At 31.9% G+C, this 25,471-nt stretch overlaps 1 protein-coding gene across 1 annotated transcript in view; it reads right to left on the bottom strand.

The window, feature by feature from the left end:
• Positions 1 to 667: 667 nt before the first annotated feature.
• The window catches only part of LOC107454846 (epithelial splicing regulatory protein fusilli), a 108,872-nt gene continuing 84,068 nt past the window's right edge, over positions 668 to 25,471 (bottom strand). Inside the window, exons 6-13 of the mRNA XM_016072171.3 lie at positions 12,925 to 13,035; positions 9,930 to 10,105; positions 9,504 to 9,598; positions 9,209 to 9,424; positions 7,404 to 7,637; positions 6,471 to 6,666; positions 6,139 to 6,323; positions 668 to 5,014 (exon numbers count right to left, since the gene is read on the bottom strand). Of these exons, the coding sequence (XP_015927657.1) occupies positions 4,853 to 5,014; positions 6,139 to 6,323; positions 6,471 to 6,666; positions 7,404 to 7,637; positions 9,209 to 9,424; positions 9,504 to 9,598; positions 9,930 to 10,105; positions 12,925 to 13,035 (1,375 nt within the window). The 3' untranslated portion in view covers positions 668 to 4,852. The remainder of the gene's footprint in view (positions 5,015 to 6,138; positions 6,324 to 6,470; positions 6,667 to 7,403; positions 7,638 to 9,208; positions 9,425 to 9,503; positions 9,599 to 9,929; positions 10,106 to 12,924; positions 13,036 to 25,471) is intronic.

Genomic DNA, 25,471 nt, shown 5'->3' with positions numbered 1-25,471 from the left:
ATGGATCTACAAAAGAGTTTGAAATTTCTTGGAGCCCACATATTATGCAATGGAGGATAGCATAATCAACATTTGTTTTTATGAAATTGCATATAGATAATTATTTTTAAATTAATATTATGGGTACCTTTCATTTCTGTGCAGAGGCAAGAAAGCACAGAATAAATGTGTATAAGTGAGACGGACGGAAGTGAAAAACCATAATAAAAAGCTTAAAACTCCTAATTAATATATAGTATTAATCAATAACTCCTAATTAAAACTATATATACTCTACTGAAAAATTTAAATAAGGTAACCTTCAAAATGCTATGAATTTTTTTAAAACTATTTTTTAAAAAAATGAAAATGCTTACATACTCAAATTTTGTTTTTATTCCAATTACTAATTTCTCTCAATATAATTTACAATCAAATTTTGATTTTTGTTTTTGACAGTTTTCAAAAAGAGGCTTTTATTTTTTTTTACTACAGTAAAAGTCAAATTTAAAGCAAAAAATAGGAGGTATTGAACCTTTCTTATGTAAGCATTAATGGGGATGGTCCAAAATTGCCCGAAGCATGCTTATATAATATTTAAATCGCGTCTGAGTATTAGATATATTTAAATTTAATAGCTGGTGTCTTTCAACACTTAAGAAGTGAATGCTAGTGATACTCATAAAACTGAAATATACATAAAACTTTATTAAAATGTTTTTTCAACACGACAAAAGTGTATGCATTGAATAATAAATGAATACATGTACAGAACTACAGTTTACACAATTCATTGGGAACAACAATATTGTAACAACCACATTATGTACATAGATGTGGGGGGAAACTTTTGATTTTCTTGCAATATATGACTTTTTCATTTCTATAAAAACTTTTAAAAAATGCACACTCATTATTTGCACATTGCCCAAAAACTTCTCAACTGTGGGAAATTTTAAAAACCTATTCATTGTTTTTTATTACAAAATGTAGCAAATGTTACAAAATGGAATAGAATTCTTAAAACAACTGTTATAATTTTTTAAAGAAATATTTATATATTTGAGTTAAAATTCAAAATTTTGTATGAAGCTAATCAGAGCTCAATTTCAACGGCTCTGAAAATGAACAAAAAGAATGCTTGTCAAAAAAAGTGCACAACTTTTTTTCTACAGAGAACAACAGAAAAATATATTTTGGCTTTGAGAGGAAGAGCTGTCAAAAATTCTATTTTTGAATCAGTTTAAGCAAATTTAATTATTCCTCATAACAATCAATGTGCTGTATCAATTTGACTTAAAAATTAAAGACAAAGTATGTGTAAAATATTTTCAAGTTAAAAAATAATTGAAATTTTGAACTATTTGTCATCTTTTTTAGAATTGAAGTAGGTTTTCAACTTCTTCTGTTTTATTATTGATATTAAAACTGTTTTATTGTTAATTAAAACAAGTAAAGCATTCCTGCTGCAACTAGTTGTTGAGAAAGGGGTCATTGTCAGCATTGCACACCTGCCGCCTTTACTCCCTGTATGAGCTGATATAAAGCTGGGTTGTCTCCAAGCCACCACTGGATGGAGCACGCAATGATAGCTTAGTGCAATGACTTCCAAATGGTGTTCTGCAGAACCCCAAGGTTCCGTGGAAGAGTTAAAAAGGTTCCCGCAAGTTAATTTATTTTTATAACCAGCGATGAGTTTGAAACCTTCTGAGTATATTTAAATTCAACAATAATTCATAATCTATTTGATCTTAAAGTTTTAACCACTATGCCATCACAGATCTTAATTATGAATTTCATCTTTAATGTTTAAATAAATCGTTGAATTTATGAACATTAAAAGAGAATTTAAAAATAAAAAAAATTCAGGAAGACCAAAGATTTAGATCTTCTGATACCGTGAAATAGTACTGCTATATTTTGCAATTTTTACATTAAAAGTTTACTTTTTTATCAAAGTTTATAGAAATAAGTATGAAAAGCACTTATAGTTGGAAGGCAAGAGACTACATTTTTCCACTGGACCACAAGTGGTGCATCCCTAATTTAGTAAAACTATTAGTTTTCCTATAATTAACAGTATGTTCAGGACTTTTATTTCATTCACATTATTCTTTTCCTGTTTCTCTGAAACCTACATATATACTCTATAGCAATATAAAATCAACAAGTTTTAAATAGTTTTCATCATTTTATAAAAATAGATTTTTTTTCCAACAGTTTTACTATTTCATTTTCAACAGTAAGGCACTGAAAATGGAATGTACTTTTAATCAATATGGACAAAAAATTACAATAAGCTCCAGGTAATGATAAAATGTTAACCATATACTTTGTTCCCAAAATTCAACAATATTCCTACAAAATTTAGATAAAAACAAATACAGCCCTAGTTTTATCTGTTGAATACAATTTTAATTGTTATTGCACTTTGGGGAATGTTTTAATTTGTTGTTAAAAATGTCTAAAAATAGTTTTCACACATCATTGTTCACGAAAACAAGTCCATTCAATTACATATTCACTTGTTAGTAAACATAATTCAAAAACAGTTGTAAACTAAATACAATATCAAATACAAAGCTTTGAGTTCTTATATAAAACACTAGTGATAATATATTAGGAAACGTGTTTGTTGAAGCAAAAAAAAATAATTTTGATTCTGATATAATATATGAATATATATTAGGACATTAAATAAACAAAGACATTACAAAAAAAGTACTGTTTACAAGTACAAGCACATGTTTTTGGTGTAAAGAATAACATCATAGTTCACATCCATTATTGAGCATATATAGAAGTTGTTTAAAGGGTGATAGTTGATCCAATTGCTGAAGCTTTTTGTTGTATATTTTTAGATAATTATGAATTAAAAGACTTCTAACTTTTTAATTTAGTTACTAATTTTTTTCTTTGCTGTAAAAACTAATACAGCAAAATACGGAAGAAACAAATCCAAAGCTTCTCTCTGGACCCCATTTTTATTCATTTCAAAAGAATATGTTGCTAATAATCAGACATTATGATAGAATTTGATTATTATAATGTATGTAATATTGAAATTAGAGTCTGTAATCGCATAATCTGACTTGATTTACCTCTTTTAATGCATAACCTAACCCTAATTGCAGCTTTTTCTTCCGCAAAAATATGAGGTAGGGTCTCGTTGCTATTGGATAGGACTTGGCTCCCACACAGCAATTTTTTTTTAAATTTAGAAGCACTTGCAAATCCTACATTTATTAAGTTTAAAAAATAGTGCACAAAGCAAGCAGGTAATATTTAAGTTTCAAATAATTCTAGAATTATTGCTTAGTGAAATAAACAATTAACAGCTTTAGATATATACTTTTTGTTTTCTGTGTAAATGAAAACTATGTATCTAAAGCTCAGGGTTCATTTGAATATTGAGCATTCGTCATACTTCATGTGATACTTTCAATTTAAACATTTAAAATCTTAGTCGATGTGAACCATGTTATTCTCAAACCATATTCACAGCATAAGGCAATCATAGCTATAAATGCATAATACGACAAGATTATTATAACAAGATATACAGACAAAAAATAGTTTAAAGGCACTTGGAATGCATAGAAGTGCTGCTAAGCGCACGCCTTCATAGGTTAACATCAAAACTCTCTCTCTCTCTTACAATAAATAAAAACTCATTTGGTAACACAATACATACAGTGAAATAATATCTGCATAAAAAAGTTTATAAAAAGTACACACATAATAGTATATTACAAGCGAGTAAAGAAATAATAGCTTCAAACATCATTAAAACTGTGTTAAAAAATGGTAATGTATAGTTAAAAATAAATACTTTAGCAGCTTCGTATTTTGAATCTATATTTCATGTCGCACCACTTAAGGTATTGGACAGATCTGTTATGATAAAACTTTACCATTATTTTTTGCTTTTTTTAATTAACTATCAAAACTAGAATATAGTTATATGTAAGCTACCATAAGGATAAAATCATTGTCTAAGTGGGAAAAAAATGAAAATCATCAGCTTATTTCAAGGTGTGGTATTCTATGTTAATGTTAGGTATTCACATTTCTTCCTCTTAGCTGCAGTAAGTTTTTCACTGTGCGGCTTAAAACCACAGTTCGATGATAATTTAATTACCATTATGTTAATATGACTTATCAAAACAATTACCATTATTTTGATATGATAAATATACATGTTAAATCTTAACAGAAAATTTTAAATCATTATGTTAAGACTTAACCTGGTAAGATTTTTTGTTTAGCAGATGTCATTTTGTCTGATGCGCTTAAATATTGCAAAACCATCTAGATAAAAGACTAGACATGCAAAAGTAGACAATACACAAATGAAAAATATGAAAATAAAAGAGATTAGCAAATAAATTCACTACAAATTTCTAGATGGCCATTTAATCATTCAAAAGACATCTTGCTTTCAGTGTTCCAGGTTAGGGCAGTAACACATAAACAGAAATGTTACGTTCTTAAAAACAGTAACCTGGGTAGTCAAAATAAATACGCTTGCAACACATTTATGTAGCTAAATCACTTAAAAGCTAGCTAAATCATGCACAGAATCACGGAGACTAACGTGAATAAAAACGGCAAGACACATAAAAACATGAAGCTAAGTTCACGGACACGTTCACATATAGCTTATAAAATAACTAGTAGGTCAAAGAAGGGTTTGATAAAATAAAGAAGATTGAAGACTATACAAAATGGAAGAAGCTATGATCTTGTTGCATGATAGAACACATACAAAATAAAGACGAACAGTTTATCAGAAAGACTTGTTGGTGCTTGTCACTGGTGTATGGATCACGTGCTTAAAAAAAAAAATACTTTGTTTCATCCGTTGTTTCTTTCAAGCCATGAACAGCTCGATGTACCGATTGCTGATGCTTTGACGAGTTTTCTCTTGAAGGGCTCTCTCGGCTTCAATCCTTGCAGCTGGGAATGTTACCATCGCTTCACTGTTTGGGCGGACTTCACCATTCCGTTGAACCTGGATGCACTCTGTTGTTAGCTAAAAATGGAGCAAAAATATGAGCTAAAACGTATACAAATCTATGCCATATTTAACATTATAAAGAGTTTAAATGTATGATAAACTAGTAGTCATTTAGTTCTCATAATTAAATTTTTTTTAGTCATTTGCAATACTAGCTATAAGCCTAAAGCATTCCATAAAAATTAGCTATAGTATACTTCACATAGCTTAGCTCAGATGATTCAAAATACATACTCACTATAAAGTAAAATATTGTTTATGAAGGTAATCAAGATGTTTTTGTTAGTGGAAATATTAATTAGCAATATTAATAGAAATATTAATATAGCAATTAAACTTTACTTGTTTTTGTTCTGCCCTTTCATAATCTTTATTGTTAACATTGTTAAGTTGCTCTTAAATATCCTCCAAGAATTCTTTTCATCAAATCTTTTAATTACTGTCAATATACGGCTATATTTTAAGACATTTTCATCATTTGAGGACAAATACCAATACCTTCCAGGAATTATACTTCGTTGGAGTTTTGTTCACTTTTGCAAAGTTATTTATGCCGCTACAATTAAAGAGCTGCGGGGATGAAGGTTGTTTGTGAGACTTAAGAGAATTTAATAAATTAATTTTAAAGTTGATAACAAGAAAACAAGTAATTGATAATAAAAACAAAGATTGAGTCTTTCATTTACTTTTTATTTACAAGCTTCCAGTTGGCGAAATTGATAACTCCCTAACATTCACTTGAACTGCTCGCGTAATTAGCGTTCTTACTCTAGACGTTTTAATTCAGTTTTCCTATTCATCGACTGTTTATAGCCAAACTCATTTGGAACATTCTTCTCCATCCTAATTACTTAAGACAATTATTTAGTACTTTTATCCACTGAGATCTCCTTAATTTGATGACTCCGAAAATAAACCAATGTTATAGACTTCCTGAAAAATCTCAGCTTTCGTTCAAAAACACTACTCAGAACCTTCTTCCACTAAGCTTTTAAATTTTGAAATGTAAAACAAGTAGGCATAAATTAAAATAAATGAGATCAATGCGCCGATCTCTCTTTCATACATATTTTTAGCTCTTAAATATTTCTAAGAACGCTAAGACTAGTATGAATGTAGGTAAATGAAAATGAACTTACAACTGTTGTACCAGAATGTGGGTAGTAGGTGGTGGGTGAGACTGGAGGGCTGGGATATGGCCAATAGAAAACAGGAGAATAATAAGCTGCTGGTAATCTTGGAGTCAGAGGCGCAACCGCTGGTAGTATTTGTGGTGTCTGAACGTAAGGAAATGCACCATATGGTGGAGGAAGCATATTTCCACCTATAAAAATAATGAACATCCTTAACAACTTCTTTTTTGAAGGAGAAAAAATACATATTGAGCATATCATGCACTGAAAGATCTTTTATATTTATGGAATCTGAATCAACTTTCACTGATTTAGTCAATTTACAAGAGAGATCTTACCGGGAGAAATGAGAGATCTCTGCACAGGTATGCCACCGTTGAGAACAAGCGTCATATCATCCACTGAACACTGAAAGACCTCGATGTAACGCTGTTTCTTGCCAAACACCATGTATCTGTGGTGTCTTTGTTGAGCTGCCATAAAAGCGGAGTGCTCAGTGTCCATCTGAATGAATGCCTCTCCTGAAGGCTGACCCTTTAAAAATAAATAAAACAATAAGTTTACATAAAAAATGCAAAGTTCTTAAATACAAGTAATTGATAGTAATTAGATGATGGATATCATATTTCAAAAGTTTGAAAGATAGTAGAGGTTTTTATAAGTAAACTTTTTCAAAATTCCCCGCAAGTGGTTAAATTTTGTACCAGGCAAATCTATTTGCTACATAATAGTGCTTAAAATCAGCAACGAATACATTAAATATTTTCAATTAATCTTCGTGTAATTATCACTAGTGCAGCTTTTGAAACGTATACAACAGGGTGTTCTGTATTGACTGTCTTTATATATTTAAAATATTTGTAAAATTTAAGTCAAAGCATTATCCACAATAGATGTTGCAAATTATTTAGGTGAAAAGAACAAAAACTCTTTCACGCCAGTCACTATTGAAATCCAATGGAGGGATTAGATTACCTTAAAACCGTTTCATTTGAGGATGAAGGGTAAAGGCATAGCAAAAAACAAATGCATTCTAGTCCCTCTAAACAAATATACTGTTTTTAATAATTTTAACCCGTTCCTCGCTCTGCCAGACTTCATCGATGTTTTGTCTGAGCTTAGGAACGTTTTTGTTCTCAGTTAAATCTTAATTTGCGCTTCCTGATGTGCATATTTTTTTATTTCATTTCTCACAAAGATTCTCGAAATTTGTATTAAAAGAGGGTATCGCGGAGCAACCTGTAAACATAATTGCTTAAGTAGTTTCTTACCTGTGCATTGTATACCATATGGACACCTTGGTAAACTATGTTTTTGGAGTGTTCGCCCAAAAATTCGAGTATTTGTTCCACTTGGGCTTCGAAGGGGAGTCCCCTGAGTCGTATACAATCCTTTCGACAACCTGGAGGCAGCAACTGGGAAGAGATGAGAGGGACTTGTGGAATGTTTGTGATCAATGGCTGAGGTTGTTCGTAAGTTCTTGGATCCATACACCGGTTTAAAACCTAAAAAAAGTCGAGGTGTGATTACTATTATTTTTAAATCACAAGATTCTTTTGATGCACTTTTATACTATATTGGATGTCTAAAATCGATTCATTACATTTCGGTCCCAATACCGTTTTGATAACGTTGCTATTTCGGTCCCTTCCCGATTCAGTACCGTTACTTTAATATAGACATTCCATTCCATTTTATTATCACTATAAATGTATTTCAGTAGACCTAAATATAATTTTTGAGTTTATTAAATTATTCATTTATTATTCCCAGTAACAGAAAATCAGGAATTTTATACGGTTATTAAATATTTAAAAATCATTGAGTGCGGAATTAAACGTCGAGATTTTTAAAAATATTTACGAGGGATTGCCCACACTTTTCTAATGAATTAGAGGGAAAAATTAGAACGTTTCAATGAAAACTATATATATATCTATCTTCCATTATTTATGTAAGTAATTATGTTATCTATTATATACTAATGTATTTTGGTTCTAAAGTTTGGTAAACAAATCAATCAATAAATGAGGATTTCTGTGCTAATTAACTCCACGCGTTGCAATCTGGAAACTCTCTTCAAATTATTCCTATCTTGAGAAAAATAAAATGTTTGAAACGAAGCTAAATGTTAGCAGCTAAAAATTAATGAAGTAGAAATAAGGATCATTATAAGGATTGGTTTTCTTATTTAATATATTTGTTTTTAAATTTCATTATCATAAAAAAGAAAAACAGAAATGGCAAAGCAAGAAACGTTTACGAGGCTAGGATCGAAACTGCGGAATCGATAAGTCCTGCTTCGTCTTAAACTACCAGTACTATGAAAGAAATAATTAGTCCATCTATAATCAGAATTAGATTAGTTAAATTTATTTGAACTGAACTGTTTTTATATTTCAACAATATTTTAATTAATACTGCCGGCGTTATTACATCAGTTTTAATTAGTATGTTGTTCAGAAAAAAAAGAAACTTTTGAATCAAGTATTGAAACAAAATATTTTTTGGAATGGCATTGAACAATTTTGTGAACAATGTACATAAAATAATTAACAAATATCAAATTTACAAAAACAGTAACAAAAAAACGGATACACTTCACAAAACATGAACATTATCTACATTCCTACTAAAATGCTTTGCTAATACTTACATTTCGAGAAATGTTGGTAAGTAAAAACTGCTAATGCTTCAGCCATTTAAGAATCTCATGTTTTTAAAAATAATACAATTTTACTGTAGTACCACTCAAAAAAAGTAGATCTTTGCTTTGATGTTAATGAGCTTAATAGTAAAAGCCTTCTGAGAAACATCTTTGTACATCAAGGAGCATCGGCCTTTGAAAATACAACAACAGCAAAAAGTTGTTAAGGAAACACATTTTCTTGTAAATCCATCTTATTTAATGGCCATGGAAAAAAAATTGAAATAATAAATTAATGACCTAGCGAAACAAGTTTTCAACCCAAAATTTCACGCTTTTTCAAAATGTTATATGGTATCTTTTAATACAACGGCTCTTTTTTTTAACGAAGGTCAACGATTTAAAAAACATAAATAATTTGAGACTTACTTGTTGTACTTCAGCTGTAGTGCTGCGGAAAAGCTCGATATATCTTGAACCTATGACTTCTCTGTGTTTCTGCAGAGCCCGAGTGGCCATTTCTTCACTCTCGAAAAGGACAAAAGCATCGCCTGTAGCTCGTCCATCGGCCTTTTTAACAAAAAGCACACCATCTTCACCATCCATGACTTCACAAGGAGTTTCACCACTGGCGAAAAATGCCAACTACAAAGATGGAAAAATTAATAAATCATTGCTTTTCAACTTTAATGAGTTGATTCTGAATTCAATTAAAGTTACTTACCACTTGCTTAGGCGTACAATCGTAAGGCAAGCCTCTCATCCTTACAATGACTTGTCCACCTCTTGATAGGAACGCTTGGGCTTCATTATTGTTGCCTACATTACAATGAAAAAACAATTATTGGTATCGTATTTACTTATTTTGTATTATTAATTTTACTTATTAATGACTGTAGAGTTTGCTAGTTGGAATTGGCAATATACAAGTCAAACATAAATAACATGATGTAATCTAAGTACGCGGGTCAGATGTCAACTTTTCACATCTTTGAATTGAATATATACGCGGGCCGATACATCTTCATTTGCTGTTTGGGGAACTTCTTCCTGAATGTAACAGTTTACTTATTAAATTCTATGCATTGCTTCCACCTTTTAAATTAACGTTATAAAACTTCAAATGAAAAATACTTTATGTGAAACTTACCACCAGCCACATTGACAAAGTCTTCTCCGGTAGCCCGGTACACTTCTATGTAGCGGGGTCCAATGTGATGCTTATGTCTCTTCAGGGCCATATCACGGTGTTCTTGACTTTCGAAACGGACAAGAGCCTCTCCGTTTCTGCGTCCCTGGGGACTTAGACACAACGCCACTCCGCCTCTGGAAATAAAAGTTTTTATTTGAGAATAAATCAATATGCCTTTGCCGCAACAGCATAGAGGATATGGTTAAATACACAAGTGGGCGACCTTTGTGCTAAAGTACAAACTAAGGTAAACAACGTTAAAGAGCACAAAAATATTTTTGTGCTCTTTAACGTTGTTTACCTTAGTTTGTAGGATATGGTTGGACAGAAAAAGTAAAAAAAAAAAATCTCTTTACAGTGGGGGTTGCCACTCAAATCTGGAAAAAAAATTCCCTGTGTTTTCTCTGTACATATTATACGCAATTTATTGAGAGGAAACAACAATTACTGTGCTCTTCTGTGAGCTGTATTGGGCTAACTATATTTATAAGTTTGAATTGTTGGAAAAACAGCTGAACATACTTAAATAATGCTATAGTAAATGAAATAGTTTAGTACAGCTGAAATATCGTGGTTAAATATCCCATAGATTACACTTTGAGTGGTCACCACTTTTTAAAAGACAAAAGTAAGGAAAAAAATTCCCTGTATTTTCCCAGTTCGTAAAGAAAAAAATCAAAATTCCCTGCATTTTCCCTGCTATATTAGGTGATTTTTAAATTCCCTGTATTTTCCAAGTTTCCCCTGTTCTCCCTGTGGAGTGGCAACCCTGGTGGGGGAGGATTATTGCCCGCTAGTTTTATAAAGTTTTAAGCATTTTTTCTTTCTTTCTGGAACCTATAAATAGGGAATTTTCAATTGATTTCAAACAGACTATTCGACTTTTAGAAACAGTTACGGCCCATGTTGATTCAAAATGGTTCCAACCCTTGAATAAAGTTTTGTCTGTTGTTGTTTTCTGTTGGTATTAAGGTATAAGGGCATAATTAGCCCATTTTTTCACCAGTAAGGGATAATTATGATCATATTTCACGTTAATTTAAAATCTAAGACATTTTGTCTTCTTTTTTGCTTAAAAACGCCAAGAATTTACACAAATAAAGTTGTATCATCCTTCGTACTCCCTAAAGAAAACCAAGAGGCAGGTCGCCTTGAACAGGAACTTGAAGAATAGAAACTTATGGAATGTTCATTTACCAGAACCATGTTTTTATTTTATAACTGTCTGTGAACAGCCGACCCAAATTTGAGTTTATGTCCGCCAATGTTCAACTTCGTAGCCTTGTAATTTTGAGCCCAATCCGGAAGACAAGCGAACTCCTGGATCAAGTATTGGGAGAAATTTGCCTTCGTGGAGGACTCTTTGATAGAACTAACCAGCATTTGTGTTACATGGCGAGAAGAACCTCCGACAGATAGCCTGATGGTAAGGGAATTCTAACCCATTATCCGTCTATTACTGAGGATATTTTACGTTAGCACGGTGGTTGGTGCGAGCCGGTTGCGGAATTTGTATTGAGCAGCCATCGCTGGGATTTGTACTCGGTTCACCACACTGGGAGGCGAGCTCTCTATCCCCTGAGCCACCATCTTGTTATCTTCTTGACGGGCAAGAACTTTTACCTCTTGTTGGATGGTACGTCAAGTAAAACTAACAAACCTAAGGACTGGTCCATGAGCTTTATAAAAAGACACTTTTGCTTATCCTTGAAGAAAGAAAAGCACCATTAATCATTACGCCGATCTAACGCAATTCCAGAAATTATATTAGGGTTTTTACAAGAAATTAAAAGCAGTTATAAAGAGAAAAAAACAGACATCGTCAAATAAAACCACCAATTGCTATCTCTCCCATATGATTATATTAGGTGAAAAGGGGAATGCGCTAGTTAGGGTATTTGTATGGACTGACAGTGATTCAACAACAGTTCTGGAATATGTAGTTATTAGCTGATGGTCATTATTTTAAATTCCTCACCATTTGGTTATCCTCAAATTACCTCGAAATTTTCACTTTTTGATAAATTTAGTGAGGTAATTATGATCACCCCTTTAAGAGATGGATATATTACTTAGAAGGGTGATTTTTTTTTTGAGTGTCTATTTTTAAAGAAAGAGAAGAGCTCCTCAGCAATTACTGAATAGTCATCAAAATTATTACTATTTTTGTAATCCGATATTTAATTATAATTGTAAGCAAAAATAAAAAAATAAAAATTAAATTATAAATAAATATAAAAAAATACAGTTTAATGAAACTCTGCAAACAGGCACTGATAGCATTCTTTTTATTATAGTCATGATATGACAAAATCACGAATTAACAAATAGATTAACTAACCTTCATTGAAGAAAACAACTTTTGAATGCCTGCTTTAAAATTTGCACGATTTTATCCGAATTAAAAATGTACTATAATTATTAGAAAGAATGCTAGAAAAAAGCATGCAGATAAAAGTTTTTTTTTTNTGAAGCTTTTTTTTTTTTTTTTTTTAAATGTCAAGACTGCTCATTAGAAGGTCATATTTAGAATATTTATCAAATTTTCGTGGACCTAGGGTCCATATTTATCTTAATTGGTCGTTAAGTATAGTTAACCTTTATTTTGATACGTTGAAAATCTGAAAACGTATTTTGATTAATTTAATAATTTTGATTAATTTAATAATAGTTTAATAGCGACAAATATAAATAATAAAATAATTTTAAACATATTTATCTTGATAATATGCCTTTTAGTTTTGCGCATGATTGCGTTGTGTTAATAGCGTCAATATTTTATGTTTTTTAACCCGTACTGAGAATATAATTACATAAAAACTTATTTTAGAAATAACCATTTCGGGGAATTTTATCTTAGTAACAGAACACTATGTGATAATGAGTTAGAGAAACAAAAAACTACGCCATTAAAATGAAGTATTCGAATAAATGCTAATTTTTCTTTTCTTACCTGACGATATTGAGACCTCGGAAGAATTTGGCGATATCTTGATCGGAAGACTGCCAAGGTAAACCTCTAGCTCTAACGACAGTGTTATTATCCACTACTTCATTCTTAGTACTAAAAAGAAAAAAGTACAAAAATTAACATTCAGAAAAATAAGATAACTTATTCTTATCAACACTTATTAGAGAAAAGATAATAATTATTGCTTTCTGTTGCAGATCTTTGATATACACGTTGAAAGGATTATGCCAAAAATATCGATAGTTGAAATATTTTATTACAAAAACCTGTTAATCGTTCAATGTCTTATTTTATTAAAATTAGAATAAAAAGTCTTCTTTGTTTTGAAAAATAGTTGAAAATTTATTTAGTTATTATCATTTCAAACTGTTACTTACAGTTTTTTTGAATAAATGAATGATATTTTTGTGCAATGTAAAAAATTTTTTGTTTCTCGCGATACTTCACATTAAATGTGAAGACCGTAAGCGCAATATGCTTTAAATGTTTTAACAGGGAAGGGGGATTAATAGTTCGTAGAATTACATCAAAACTATTTTTTTAGAGTGCTTTCCTCACAAAAAATGCACAAATTCTTTAATTCCTCCCCCCCCTCAAAAATTGGGTCTTTTTAACGTTTGCTACTTCTCTTCTACCAGATAATTATTAAATAAATTAGTTAAGACGAACGGCATGAAAGTGGCAATGTGGTCAGTAGTCCGCACCTGCCGCCTTTACTTCGTAAACCAACTGATACCCATAGCTCTGAAACAACACCTCTTAGTAGAGAGAAGGCTTCCGGCTTCCACACATATAACTATGCTTTGTTCATTTCATAATATAACCAATTTTGGGTTAACGACTACTAATGTTCAACTCCTTAGCCTTGTAATTTTGAACCAATCCAGAAGACGAGGAAACTCCTGGATCAGTACCTCCAGAGGTATGATTTGTTATGGGAACATGGAGGACTTTGCGACTCGTCAGATTTTACGTCTATCAGTCACCATTTACTACACAGGGAGTCTTCGGCTGACGGGGATCGAACCCACGACCTCTTGGACATGGGTCCAGTGCCCTACCAATCAGGCTATCCCGGCCCCTAATTTTCCCCTGTACTCTATCCTTTTGTAGTCCGAACGTTATAATTTCTTTCTTTTTTTTATTCCCCACCTCACTGCGCAATTTATGTCCTTTGCGTCGCACTACCTAATTTACACGTGTGGAAGCCTTCTCTCTTCTAGGAGGTGGTGTATGAAAAAAAAAGGGGCTTCAAGCCACGACAGGGAATAGAACCATAAAACCCTTACTCTTTACAATGAGAGCTCAGTGCATTAACCACTATGCAGCAGGTTTATGATCTGCTCAAAATAATTAGTTTATTTGGTTGTTAAGGATGTTCTAGAATTATGCTTACGAGTGTCCGAAGACAATGCCATCTCATAAGCAAAATACGAGGGCTGCTATTTATATTTCTAGCCTAATAATGAAAAAACAAATATGTATGATCGAAATTGGTTTTATTGTTTTTCAAAATATTCTCCATGATGATCAATACACTTTTNGGTATGATTTGTAATGGGAACATGGAGGACTTTGTGACTCGACAGATTTTACGTGCACCAGTCACCATTTATTATACGGGGAGTCTTCGGCTGGCGGGGATCGAACCCACAACCTCCTGGACATGGGCCCAGTGGCCTACCAGCAGGGTATCCCGGCCTCTAATTTTTGACTGTATCCTATGCTTTTGTAGTCCGAACGTTATGATTTCTTTTTTATTTCCTCACCTCACTGCGCAGTTTATGCCCATTACATCGCACTACTAAATTTACTTGTGTGGAGGCCTTCTCTCTTCTAAGAGGTGGCGTATGAAGCAAAATGGGCTTCAAGCCATGACAGGGAATAGAATCATAAAACCCTTACTCTTTACAATGAGAGCTCAGTGCATTAACCACTGTGCCATCGCAGCAGGTTTATGATCTACTCAAAATAATTGGTTGTTAAGGTTGTGCTAGAAATATGCTTGCGAGTGTCCGAAGACAATACTGGCGCATGAGCAAAATACGCTACCACAATTTGGATCAAAAAGCAGATGGCGTTATCTCCTAACTGTCCTAGCTTGCATGAACTTTTCTGACTCTGGGACTTTACGTTAGTGTAGATTTCGAACAGACTGAATCTAATAAAGAAGAATTCTAGAATATCAGCTCTAAATAAAGAATATTAATTTATATAGTCAAGTCTTCAAATGATATGTTTTTAAGTGTGAAATACATTCTGTAAACAATCTATAGACGCTTCTACAATCTTAATTTATTTTTACTAAAACATTAATAAAGTTGTTCCTCTTAGTTTTTCAATCATAAGTATTTTATTGTGAATGGGATACGGCGAAATAACTGAAGACATAAATTTAACCTGAAATGTATGTGGAAAAGTTAAGCAGCCTTAAGCAATTACGTGTAATTTTAATCCTATTTCGCAACTATATATTTCAGCAATGGAACGTAAACTGCACTATTTCGTTATTCGTAATCCACTCAACAATTCATTCCTCAAAAAGGTAGTTACAGTTTAAGTACACCTTTTTGCAATTTTTATCATAACAAAGTAATAAAAAGAATATCAGTTTTTTAACCTGGGAAAACAGCTATAAAAATATTTCTGGTGTATAATAGATGTGAAATTTTGTACATTGATCCTAACATTCCTAGAAAAGAAATTAAAAAGAGTTTTAATTGATTTTTTATCCACTTGATTTTATGATCAGCACTTGATTTTATGATCTAGTAATTTTAAGTTGTTTATTGGTAAAGATTAGCCATTGCGATGTACCCATGGGATACATCGCAATGGCAAATCTTAAAAAATAGAAATCATAGCATGACGTCATTTGTTAAAAACAATTTGTTGCCAGACATGCAACAACAAAGGTTTAATGGAAAAGAGTAAAAAATTTAATGAAAATATATCTATAAAATTTACAGGTGCTTGTTGTTACTTTTATTAAAAATCATTATTTAAAATGGGTAAAAAGTGAATGAATCCTAAACCGTCGCCAATAGCCCAGTAGTGTCTGCAATGCTTAGTACTACCGAACGTAACAATCCAATTATCCAAATGACTGCAATGCTTGCGATGGAAGAAAAGGGTGATAGAAAGAATTGAACAAATAATGGAATAGAAAAGGAAAACTCGAATAAAGCAATTTACGAACGAAGGAAGGAAAGAGTAGAAGACAGAAAGAAAGGAAGTACGAACGAATAAAGTACGTTTATCCGATGTATAATTGTACATCAGGCTGAAACCACGCGAGGGAAATATCAAGTAGACTCAGTATATAATGAAATCCAGGAAAATTCGATAAATTAAGATACGGATTTTTAAATGCTCGTTTAACTTTCATAAATGTTAAGACGATAATAAGACTCTTATTATGAACCATGAGGTGGAATCATTCCAATAATAGAACAGAGTGGGCTGAAATGATCTTTCTATTAGGAGTCGATGCGAGAATTGAATTTGGATTAAAATTAAAGATCTTTTTATAGATATGAAGAATTCAAACTGAAAGGTACTGCTTTATAGTTTTTTAGTAACAGTATAAAGTTAGGTAAACCAAATACCTTGTTCATCGCTAACGGCATTTAAATTACATCTTACAATACTTATATATATAAGTAATAAGTGCAATTAAAAATCATCTATTTGTGAAGTCATCAGTATCTTGATATTAATTTTTTTCTTTTTTCAAAAACGGTTATGGATATAAATATCGAAAAGAAAAAAAGGTTGATTTTTTTTCTTTCAAAAACAATCAACTGTTATCTAAATTAAAATTGTGTTTTTCTTCTCATTATCGGAATATTTCCGATATATGTACGTAATATCTGAAATACAGGTTAAACTGACAATTTATTTTTAGTTGATCAAGTAAAGTGCCTTCTTTTGCATGTAAAAGAAAACTTGTAAAAGCTTCTATTCACCGAATTTTCTTCTAACAACTTCATCGTATGTTACCCAGCCGGATTAAGAAAAAAAAAATAGAAAAAAAATTCGTGATTCTTGACATCTCCGTCTAGAAATTTTTCAATCGAAAACTATTCAATTTATGGACAAAAAAGTATTATTTTGAAAGTCAAGAATGAAAATAAAATTCGATTCAAATTTAAACCTGTTTTTCTGAGAAAATTAGGTTCTATTATCGCCTTAAGCTTAGATGGAGATGGAAAAAAAATGAAGCTAAAAATGAAAACTAAAATGGAATCTTGGAAACGAGTTTTGAAATCGTTTGAAAAAGAATCGTCTGAAATTGTGCATACATAATCGGCCGTTGATGCCACTCAAGAGTTTTTTATTTCTTGTTTCCTTATAATAATGTTGCTCTTTCCGAACAATGCCTCCAGATATCAGGTTTGGAAGTGAAATTATGATTTTTCTTGTTGCTGCTTTAGGAGATCCGTGGAATTCTTTAACCGTCTTGCTGAAGTTTGACGGATGGCGAGAACGAAGGTGAACAACACTGCACCAGATAATTTAACGAAAAGTAGAACCAGTTTGGATGTCTGGGGCGCCCGTTAAAAAAAACTTTCTTTTTTATTTACGCTTATAAAACGTTTTATAATATGACGTGATTTTAATATTAAAAACGATTTTTCTTGAGATATTTAGTAATAATTAGATAACAATCGTTTTATTTTAATATTTTGATACCATTTTTCTTTTAGAACTTAATATATTTAAAGAATGTTTTTAAAAGGATCATTCTCCGTATGAAATCGCTTTTTTTTCGCTCTGTACATGTAAGTAATCTACATTGAAATCCATAAAAATTTAAACCAATGCTCAAAAATAATTTAGCTAATCGCAAATTTACTTTGTGGAAACGTCCCACCCGTAACTTTGAATTGGAAAAGTTGCTTCTAGTATTTTTACATCCGAGTACAGAAGTAACGGCAAGTAGAAGTTTTTTTCAAAATATTACAAATGGGTGAGTACTTCACATCTTTTCAGTAGTTATTCAAACAGCCCGGGATAAAGTCACACCATGTATTTTCTATTTAAGTGTACATTAGAATTTTTTTTTTTTTTTTTAATATGAGCATTACATTCTACAACTCACAATAGTAATCGATTGCAAAATCCATTTAGAAAGTTATAATTTCTCTTGATTAATCTAAAGGTTAAAATTTTTGATGAATGCAAAATAAATATTTATAAACAGATTAAAAATCAAAAAGTTCTGAAATAAAATAAAGAAATTATAGAAATATTTCAAAAATTATTTCTTTAAATGATGTTTATTCAATTATTTACTATAAACTAAGCTAACTACAGCTAACATATATAAATTATAAGCTGAGTAAAAAATATATTTAAATAAAGATTTTTCAGGAAACTTTAAAATGTTAGGAAAAGTTCTAAAATATTTCAAAACTACGAAAATTTTTAATCAAATCAGAAGTTCAGGTAAATCTAACAAAATCTAGTAGTTTACTAAAAACTCAGTAAAGTTACAATAATGAATTTAAGTATATTCAGATAAACAGAATGACTTACTTACATGATTAGAACTCATTTCATGTGCACTTTTTAATTTTAAAACTCTCCAAATTGAGTTTTAGTCAAATTTGATACATATTAAAGCAGAGGTAAAATATACGAACTGAAGGGTGTAAGCGGGAATACCCAACGAGATATTCAATACTTTATTTCAGATAAGATAGTAGCCGTTGGTGACGATAAAACACTGTATGGATACAATTAAAGATAACACTTTAAGTTGTAACGTAATGCTACAACTCAACCAATATTATCTATTTATTGTCATTGAGGGATAAAAAGAATCAGATGTTTGTATTCACACCTTTGTAAACAATGTTACGGACTCAACAACACCCATTTTTATTTACTGTTTAGGTAGGAAATATTGGGGACACACACTTAAATTTATCTTTCCATATCCATGTGAAGTGTGACAGAATGACTTTTTAAATTATTTGTTTTGCTTATCTATTAGAAAGGCTTTCTTTTCAACAGAGACGGATCTATGCTCTTTGCCAGGAAAGAGAACAATCTTGTTTCCCCTGTAATGTTATGCACATAAGCATTCTTTCAAACCCGAGAATGGGGTAAATTCAGAAGTGGAAAAAAGTTCAATACACTTGATAAGGAATTCTTAAGGTTTTCGTTACCTCAAAGGATGATCTAAGCTCATTGCCAGCAAAGGGAACAATGCTGCTTTCTCTGTAATGCAATGCAATGCACACGAGCATTCAGGAAAAAAGTTTAAAGCATTTGCTAATCAATTCTTAAGATTTTCTTTACTTCAGAGAGCTCATTTCTAGAGCTCATTTCTAAGCTCATTTCTAGGGAAGAGAATGGGGTTGCCTCCACGGTTATGCAACCCCCGTTAGCATCCCTATAAACCTGAGAATGGAGCAAAATCTGAAGAGGAAATATGTTCGATATTAATAAATTCTTTATGTCAGAGGTAGATCTAAGCTCATTTCCACGGGAATAGAATGGTGCTGTCTCTGTTGTAATGCAATGCACGTGAGCATCCCTTCAAACCCAAGAATGGGGTAAAATCTGAAGTGGGGGAAAAGTTCTGATACATTTGCTAATCAATTCTCAATGTTTTTTTGCATCGGAGATAGATCTAAGCTCATTGCTAGGAAACAGAACGGTGCTAATTCTCTTGCATCGTGAGCATCCCTTCAAGCTTGAGAATGGGGCAAAATCCGAAGTGGAAAGAAAGAGTTCAATGCATTTGCTAATCTGTTCTTAAGAAAACGCTATTTCGCTGGAGAAATCCTGGCAAATTCTCATTTAACTAGGTACGTTAGTAATTTAACATTTTAAACTAACTATATATAGTTTATTCTTGGTTTATCTAAAATCATTTTATCGATACTTTAAATTTTAAATTACCATAAAAATTTAAAAGAAAATTTGCCGTCAGAGACAGATTTAGGTACCTTGACAGGAAAGAGAATGATTCTGTTTCCCCTGTAATGTGATGCACATAAGCATTCTTTCAAACCTAAGACCTAACAAATCCCGGTGCTGGATGGTGGAAGAAACAGCAAATAAAATAAACCACGAGAAGTTCCCCGTAATTGCGAATTTATTTTACCCTTTCGCGACGCAAAGCGCGAAAGCGCGCTTACCGCTGAGGCCGGCAGTCTCTCTAGCGTGTGTCTCCCCAGGGCCGGAGGGTTTTTTGATGTTAAGCCTAATTCCATGAAATTACCGAAATATCAGCGCGTTGTTTAATATTGTTCTATAGAGTATTTAGGTGACATATGCTTTATATATATTTCTATGGATACTTTATTTACTTAAGTTATTTCTTGTTTAAATGTAATATAAATATTAATAAGTTTAAATATTTTGCATAATTTCCTCTNTTGCGAATTTATTTTAAGTGTTCTTTTCGAGACAAAGACGGTTCTAGGGTTCCTGCCAAGTGAACTATGTTTGGTGATATTTCTCATATATTGCTACGTATACAATACAGTTTTGAACGTTTAAAAGTCCTTTCAAAATTAAAAATGGTCAGCAGAGAAAGAGGGGGGGAGAGGAAAAACAGCAGTAAAAACAGTTCCTCCTCTAAAAAAATGTTCGATGTCGATTCCAAGAATGTTCGATGTAGCTTCGTTTGGAAAGGTCCTTTTGGTTCCTTGCCTGCCTGATGATTTCTACCGCTTTTCAAATAGTAGGTTTATAAATTCTAGACGTATTTCGCTTAAGAGTAAAAAGCAATGAAAAGCCTTTCAAGTGTGTGCAAAATTAGTGATGTTATTATAAAGCACTTAAATTATTTTAATATTTTATGTGCTTGACACGTTGCGTGCGAAATATTTCATATACTCTCCATAGTATGAAAGAAGAAATGATGATCTAATTCGAATACTTTTTTCAAAAACCAAAGAGGAAAATACGCAAAATATATATCAAATTTTTATTGCTAAAAATATTTGCCCTTTATATGACATCTTGTGTATTTAAAATTTCTTGAAGTCGTTGATTCTTAATATAAGATATGTCTTTTTCTAAGTTAGAGTCGAGATTTTGAAGAAAAAGAAGTTATATGAAGGAGGGAGGAATTTTGAGTGCAGATGTTTAACTTGCGATGATATAGATAAAAAAAAAAGCTTGACCGACGGGCATTTATCGGAATATAATAGGTAGAAGAAAAAGGAGTCGAAGAGTTCAGGTTAGTGTGGGTGTGGTGGCAGTGGTGTTGCCAACAAAAGATTTGGAAATTAATGAACCACGGGAAGGCGAGAAAGAACTGTTTGGAAGGTCATTCCCTTCTTGTCGGACATAGTTGCAGATTCTTTTGATGCAGCTTTTTGTCGGTAGTATCTTTTTTAGTGAAGTATGAAGACCGACCATGTACAGCCCAACGAACTAATTAGAAGATTAGACTATTTTTGAACTAATGGGCGGATTTTTAGTATTAAATACGCAATCTTCTTGGTTCAGTATTTTAGCTAATTAATTAGTGAATTAAGTTAGAAATCAGGCACAAAAATTTCTTTACTTTCGCAGACTCTCCTTTTTTCGATGGATATGAAGGAAGGAGAGCTGAACTTTAGAATTTATGGTTCCAGTAGTAGTCCTGGAATTAGTGTGAATTAGTGTTTTTCGAAAGTTGCTCAACTAAATGGGTTGTTTTTGCTTTTCCTTTCTGGAATTCAAATCAAAAAATCCTTACAACATATTTATGAAACTCATTTGCCCAAAGAAAACTTATAATTATCTAAAGATACTCTTTTCTATTATTATCATTATTATTCATGTTGTAACGATCAAATTTTTTTGAAACAAAGAAAGTTACAAGCCTTAAACAAAAAGGTACAGAGTAATTTTTCATTGACAAGTTGCAATATTTGTAACAAATTGGTTTAATAATAATTTCCGAGAATAAGTCTTGCTCTACACCAGTTATTATTTTTTTTAAAATTAATCAAGTTTAATTTATTTTTAAAACTTTTGTAACTGAAAAAAAAGTTTTCAGAATCGAATGATGTTTATTCATCAACCGTCTATTTTAAAACAGACCTCAAAAGGGCGCAGGGGGACAAAGTATCGAATACATGGTATCATGCAATCAAACCTCCATTTGACTTTTAACAAAGGAATTTTTCTCGATTCATGCATTCTCGGAGGAAAATAAACTGATTTTTACTGAGATGCCGTTTAATGAAATAAAATGAATTAAGGGGAAATACGTACTGCAAGTAGAACAAATAATTTTTTGTTGAAACTTACGGATAGGGTTGATAAAAAAGGAAGATTTTAAACAACCTATACAGAAAGGGAAAAAAAATTGTAGGGAAAGCTTGACATTTCTGGCAAAGATATTTCCTTTTCCAGATATTGAGATGGAATACCCTTGGCAAAGATTTTTTCCCCGGTCACCATAGCTGGACAGTCTTGTCAAAGATATTTCCTTTGCCTCGGCAACAAGATTTCATTTCCTTACATCCGTAAACAAGACAAAAACCTGTGGCAAAAATATTTCTATTATTTTTAAAGTTGACAACTTTGGATTTTCTTGCCAAAGATGCTTTGCATTTTCTCGTCACCAAAAATGAATACCCTTGGAAAAGATATTGCTCTTTTTCCTGCCACCTACGCTGGATAGTCTTGCCAAAGATAATTATTGCTATTATTATTATGCTCTTACAGCAAGACTGAATGTTCCAGACTAATAAATGTTTTTTGTTCCTTCTGCAAGACAATCAGCAGGGCTGAATATTCCTATTAAATATATTTCAGAAAACTATATTGCAGAATAAAGTTGATTTGTTATATTGATTCAATCAAGACTTTTTTTTTGGCAATTTCACAATTTTATCGTTCAAAATGGTTTTTCGAAACTCGGTCCCCAAGGGAAAAAAAAACAGTTTATGTGTCTTATACTTGAAGCAAAACGATGATTTTAAACCGAATAACTTAAGTATTTTAAAAGTTTTTGAACTTTTTCAAAAATCGCCATTTGGCGACGTTTTTCAACTTAGATGAAAATTATCAAATTCACTGCCTTATTCTCAGTTTTTGCAAATTTTTATGTGGCGGCTAGGCAATGCAGTATTGGAGTAAGTTTTTAAATATTAAAAAATCACACCACAAACGCTTTTCATTTCTACATTTGACGCATTCCGCCGTTTCCTGAATAAGCACTGACAGCTCAAGCCTTATAAACTAAGATTATCCTAACAGTCATGGGTAACTGTTGGAAACTTACAGCAGTTATGAAAATAGCATATTATTCGCGAAAAAACGTCATTTCAAGTGACACGCAAAGACTTCGAAAAATAAATTCGGAATATAAATCCTACCATTTTTCACCACGACGATAAAAGGGCATAGGATGGATTGCTTATTAAATATCAGTTCCATTAAACAAAAAGTCACGGTGATCTAAGGATAAGTTGAATTTATAATTACTTTTAGAACAAAATCATAAATTAATCAAAATAAAAGATCACTTTTATACAAATAATTGTGCAATGTTTATTTAATTTGAGATTATTCGATAAAATTTATCGATTGTCGCAATTCCGCAAATTGCAATTTCGATAGCAAACAGATCACTACGTTTTCTTAGTGGGAGTGAAGTAAATAAACAAATAGATAAAATTCGAACATTCCCGAATCGATCACAATTACTTATTCTTCAGCCTCCATTAAATAATACATTGTAAGTATTTTTAACAGGAAAATAATAAACATAAAAAGAAGAAGAGGGAAAATAACGCCTATTAAACATTAAAGCTTCTTCCTTTTCGGTTGCTTCGCGAAACAGTCACCCCGGGGTAAACAAACAAAAAAAAAAATTCTAGAGAAATAAAGTTTATTACAAACTATAAACCAGATTTACCCCTTTCCCCCGTGCTCAATTTTATGTTTTCCCACCTTTTCTCATGCTAGGTTGTTATTTTCCTTTCCTTTTTTTCGACAGAAGATGTTGTTTAACCTTGGCAGAGGACATCAAACTACATCATCATCTCATCGTCCAACCTCGCTTATTACTCTTCATCTCCAAACAGTGAAAGTGAAAGGGGTTTTAGTGCAGCAACAGATGAGGTCACGTGGCCATCGACCCGTTCATGCGACGACATGCCAAGCAAGTCCTCCTTCTATCCGGCCGAATGATTTTAAAGTTGATGTAGGTTTCTTGGTGCAGTCTGTTTTAAATGACCACACGTGTCTTAATCTGTGTGGGATTTTAGAAATCTTCTTCCCTTTTATGTAGTAGAAGTTTCGAACACCTCGAACCCCTACAGTCAATAGAAAAAGAAAACAGCGATGCCACTCCACAGACGATTGGTTCTTTGCATAATTTTTAATCTGTAGAAAAGATCGTTCACAGTATTTATTTATTTATTTGGTGCAATGTAGCACCACAGTAATAAGAAGTTTTAAGCATCCAAAAAATTTAGCCTTTGTCAAAGATTTTTTTTTTATTAAATGTAACCCAAAATTACACGTTACGTAAAGAAAACTATCCCGTTAGCTTTATACGTAAAGAAAATTATGAAATTTTAAAAAGCTTATCTGAACATCAAAGATATTGCATCATAACTTCTATCAAGGAACATTTTTATATTAGCACTATGCAAAAGAGTCTATGCAAAATTTCTAGGTGTCAGGACTAATTTATAGGAGACAGTATGTTATGGAATGTCATTTAATTTAGGTCCAAAATTGCCTAGTCATCTGAGTTAGGTTCAAAACTGCCTACCAATCTGAGTTAGGTTAGAATTTGTAAGGATACTGAGATGAACGTTCCTCAAATTTACTACTTTGAGATGGGCTGGTCAATGGTGCAAAGACGCCATCCCGTGAGCGACGCATATATCTACTGCAAGCACCTCTCTGTTCAGAATAATAATCTGATATTCCATGAATTTTTTTTTTTAAGCAGTAAATATTTTTCTATACATAAACTTAGAACTAGGATAAGAGCAAGGCAATATTGGTTATACAAAAGCTATCAAATCTACCCCCAAAAAACGTCAAAAAGATTCGTGTGGCAATTTATCTTTTCACACAAAATTTGTCCAAATTGTGAATTTGGACGTAGAATGTGTCCAAATAAGTTTAAGTTTTAAATAAGTTTGTTTTCATTTTAATGAGTGGTATAAAATGACTAAATACATTACGATATCGATGCCCATTTTGAGGCAAAATAATATCTTCTCACGGAAAGTGTTGCAATTTGAAATGATCAGTTTTAGAAGGAAAATCATTGCAATTTAAAGATCTCCCATTTTAAGGGAAAAGTGGAATGTATACCATTTTAAAGAAGGTATTCCATTTCGAAATAGAAAATAATCCCTTTTGGTGTAAAAAATATTTGTTTAAAGGTGAAAAATTTTATCATTGATTATACTTTATTTTGAGTTATGTGCATCATTTTTATGTTCAATTATTGTTGAATAATTTTTTAGGGGCCACATGTAAAACATTATTACCATATCATATGTAAACAGTTCTATTCGATACCTTTAAATTATGTGACCTTAGA

Source organism: Parasteatoda tepidariorum, chromosome 5, assembly GCF_043381705.1.
Source record: "Parasteatoda tepidariorum isolate YZ-2023 chromosome 5, CAS_Ptep_4.0, whole genome shotgun sequence".
Lineage (NCBI taxonomy): Eukaryota > Metazoa > Arthropoda > Arachnida > Araneae > Theridiidae > Parasteatoda > Parasteatoda tepidariorum.
This window is presented reverse-complemented; position numbering and strand designations above follow the sequence as displayed.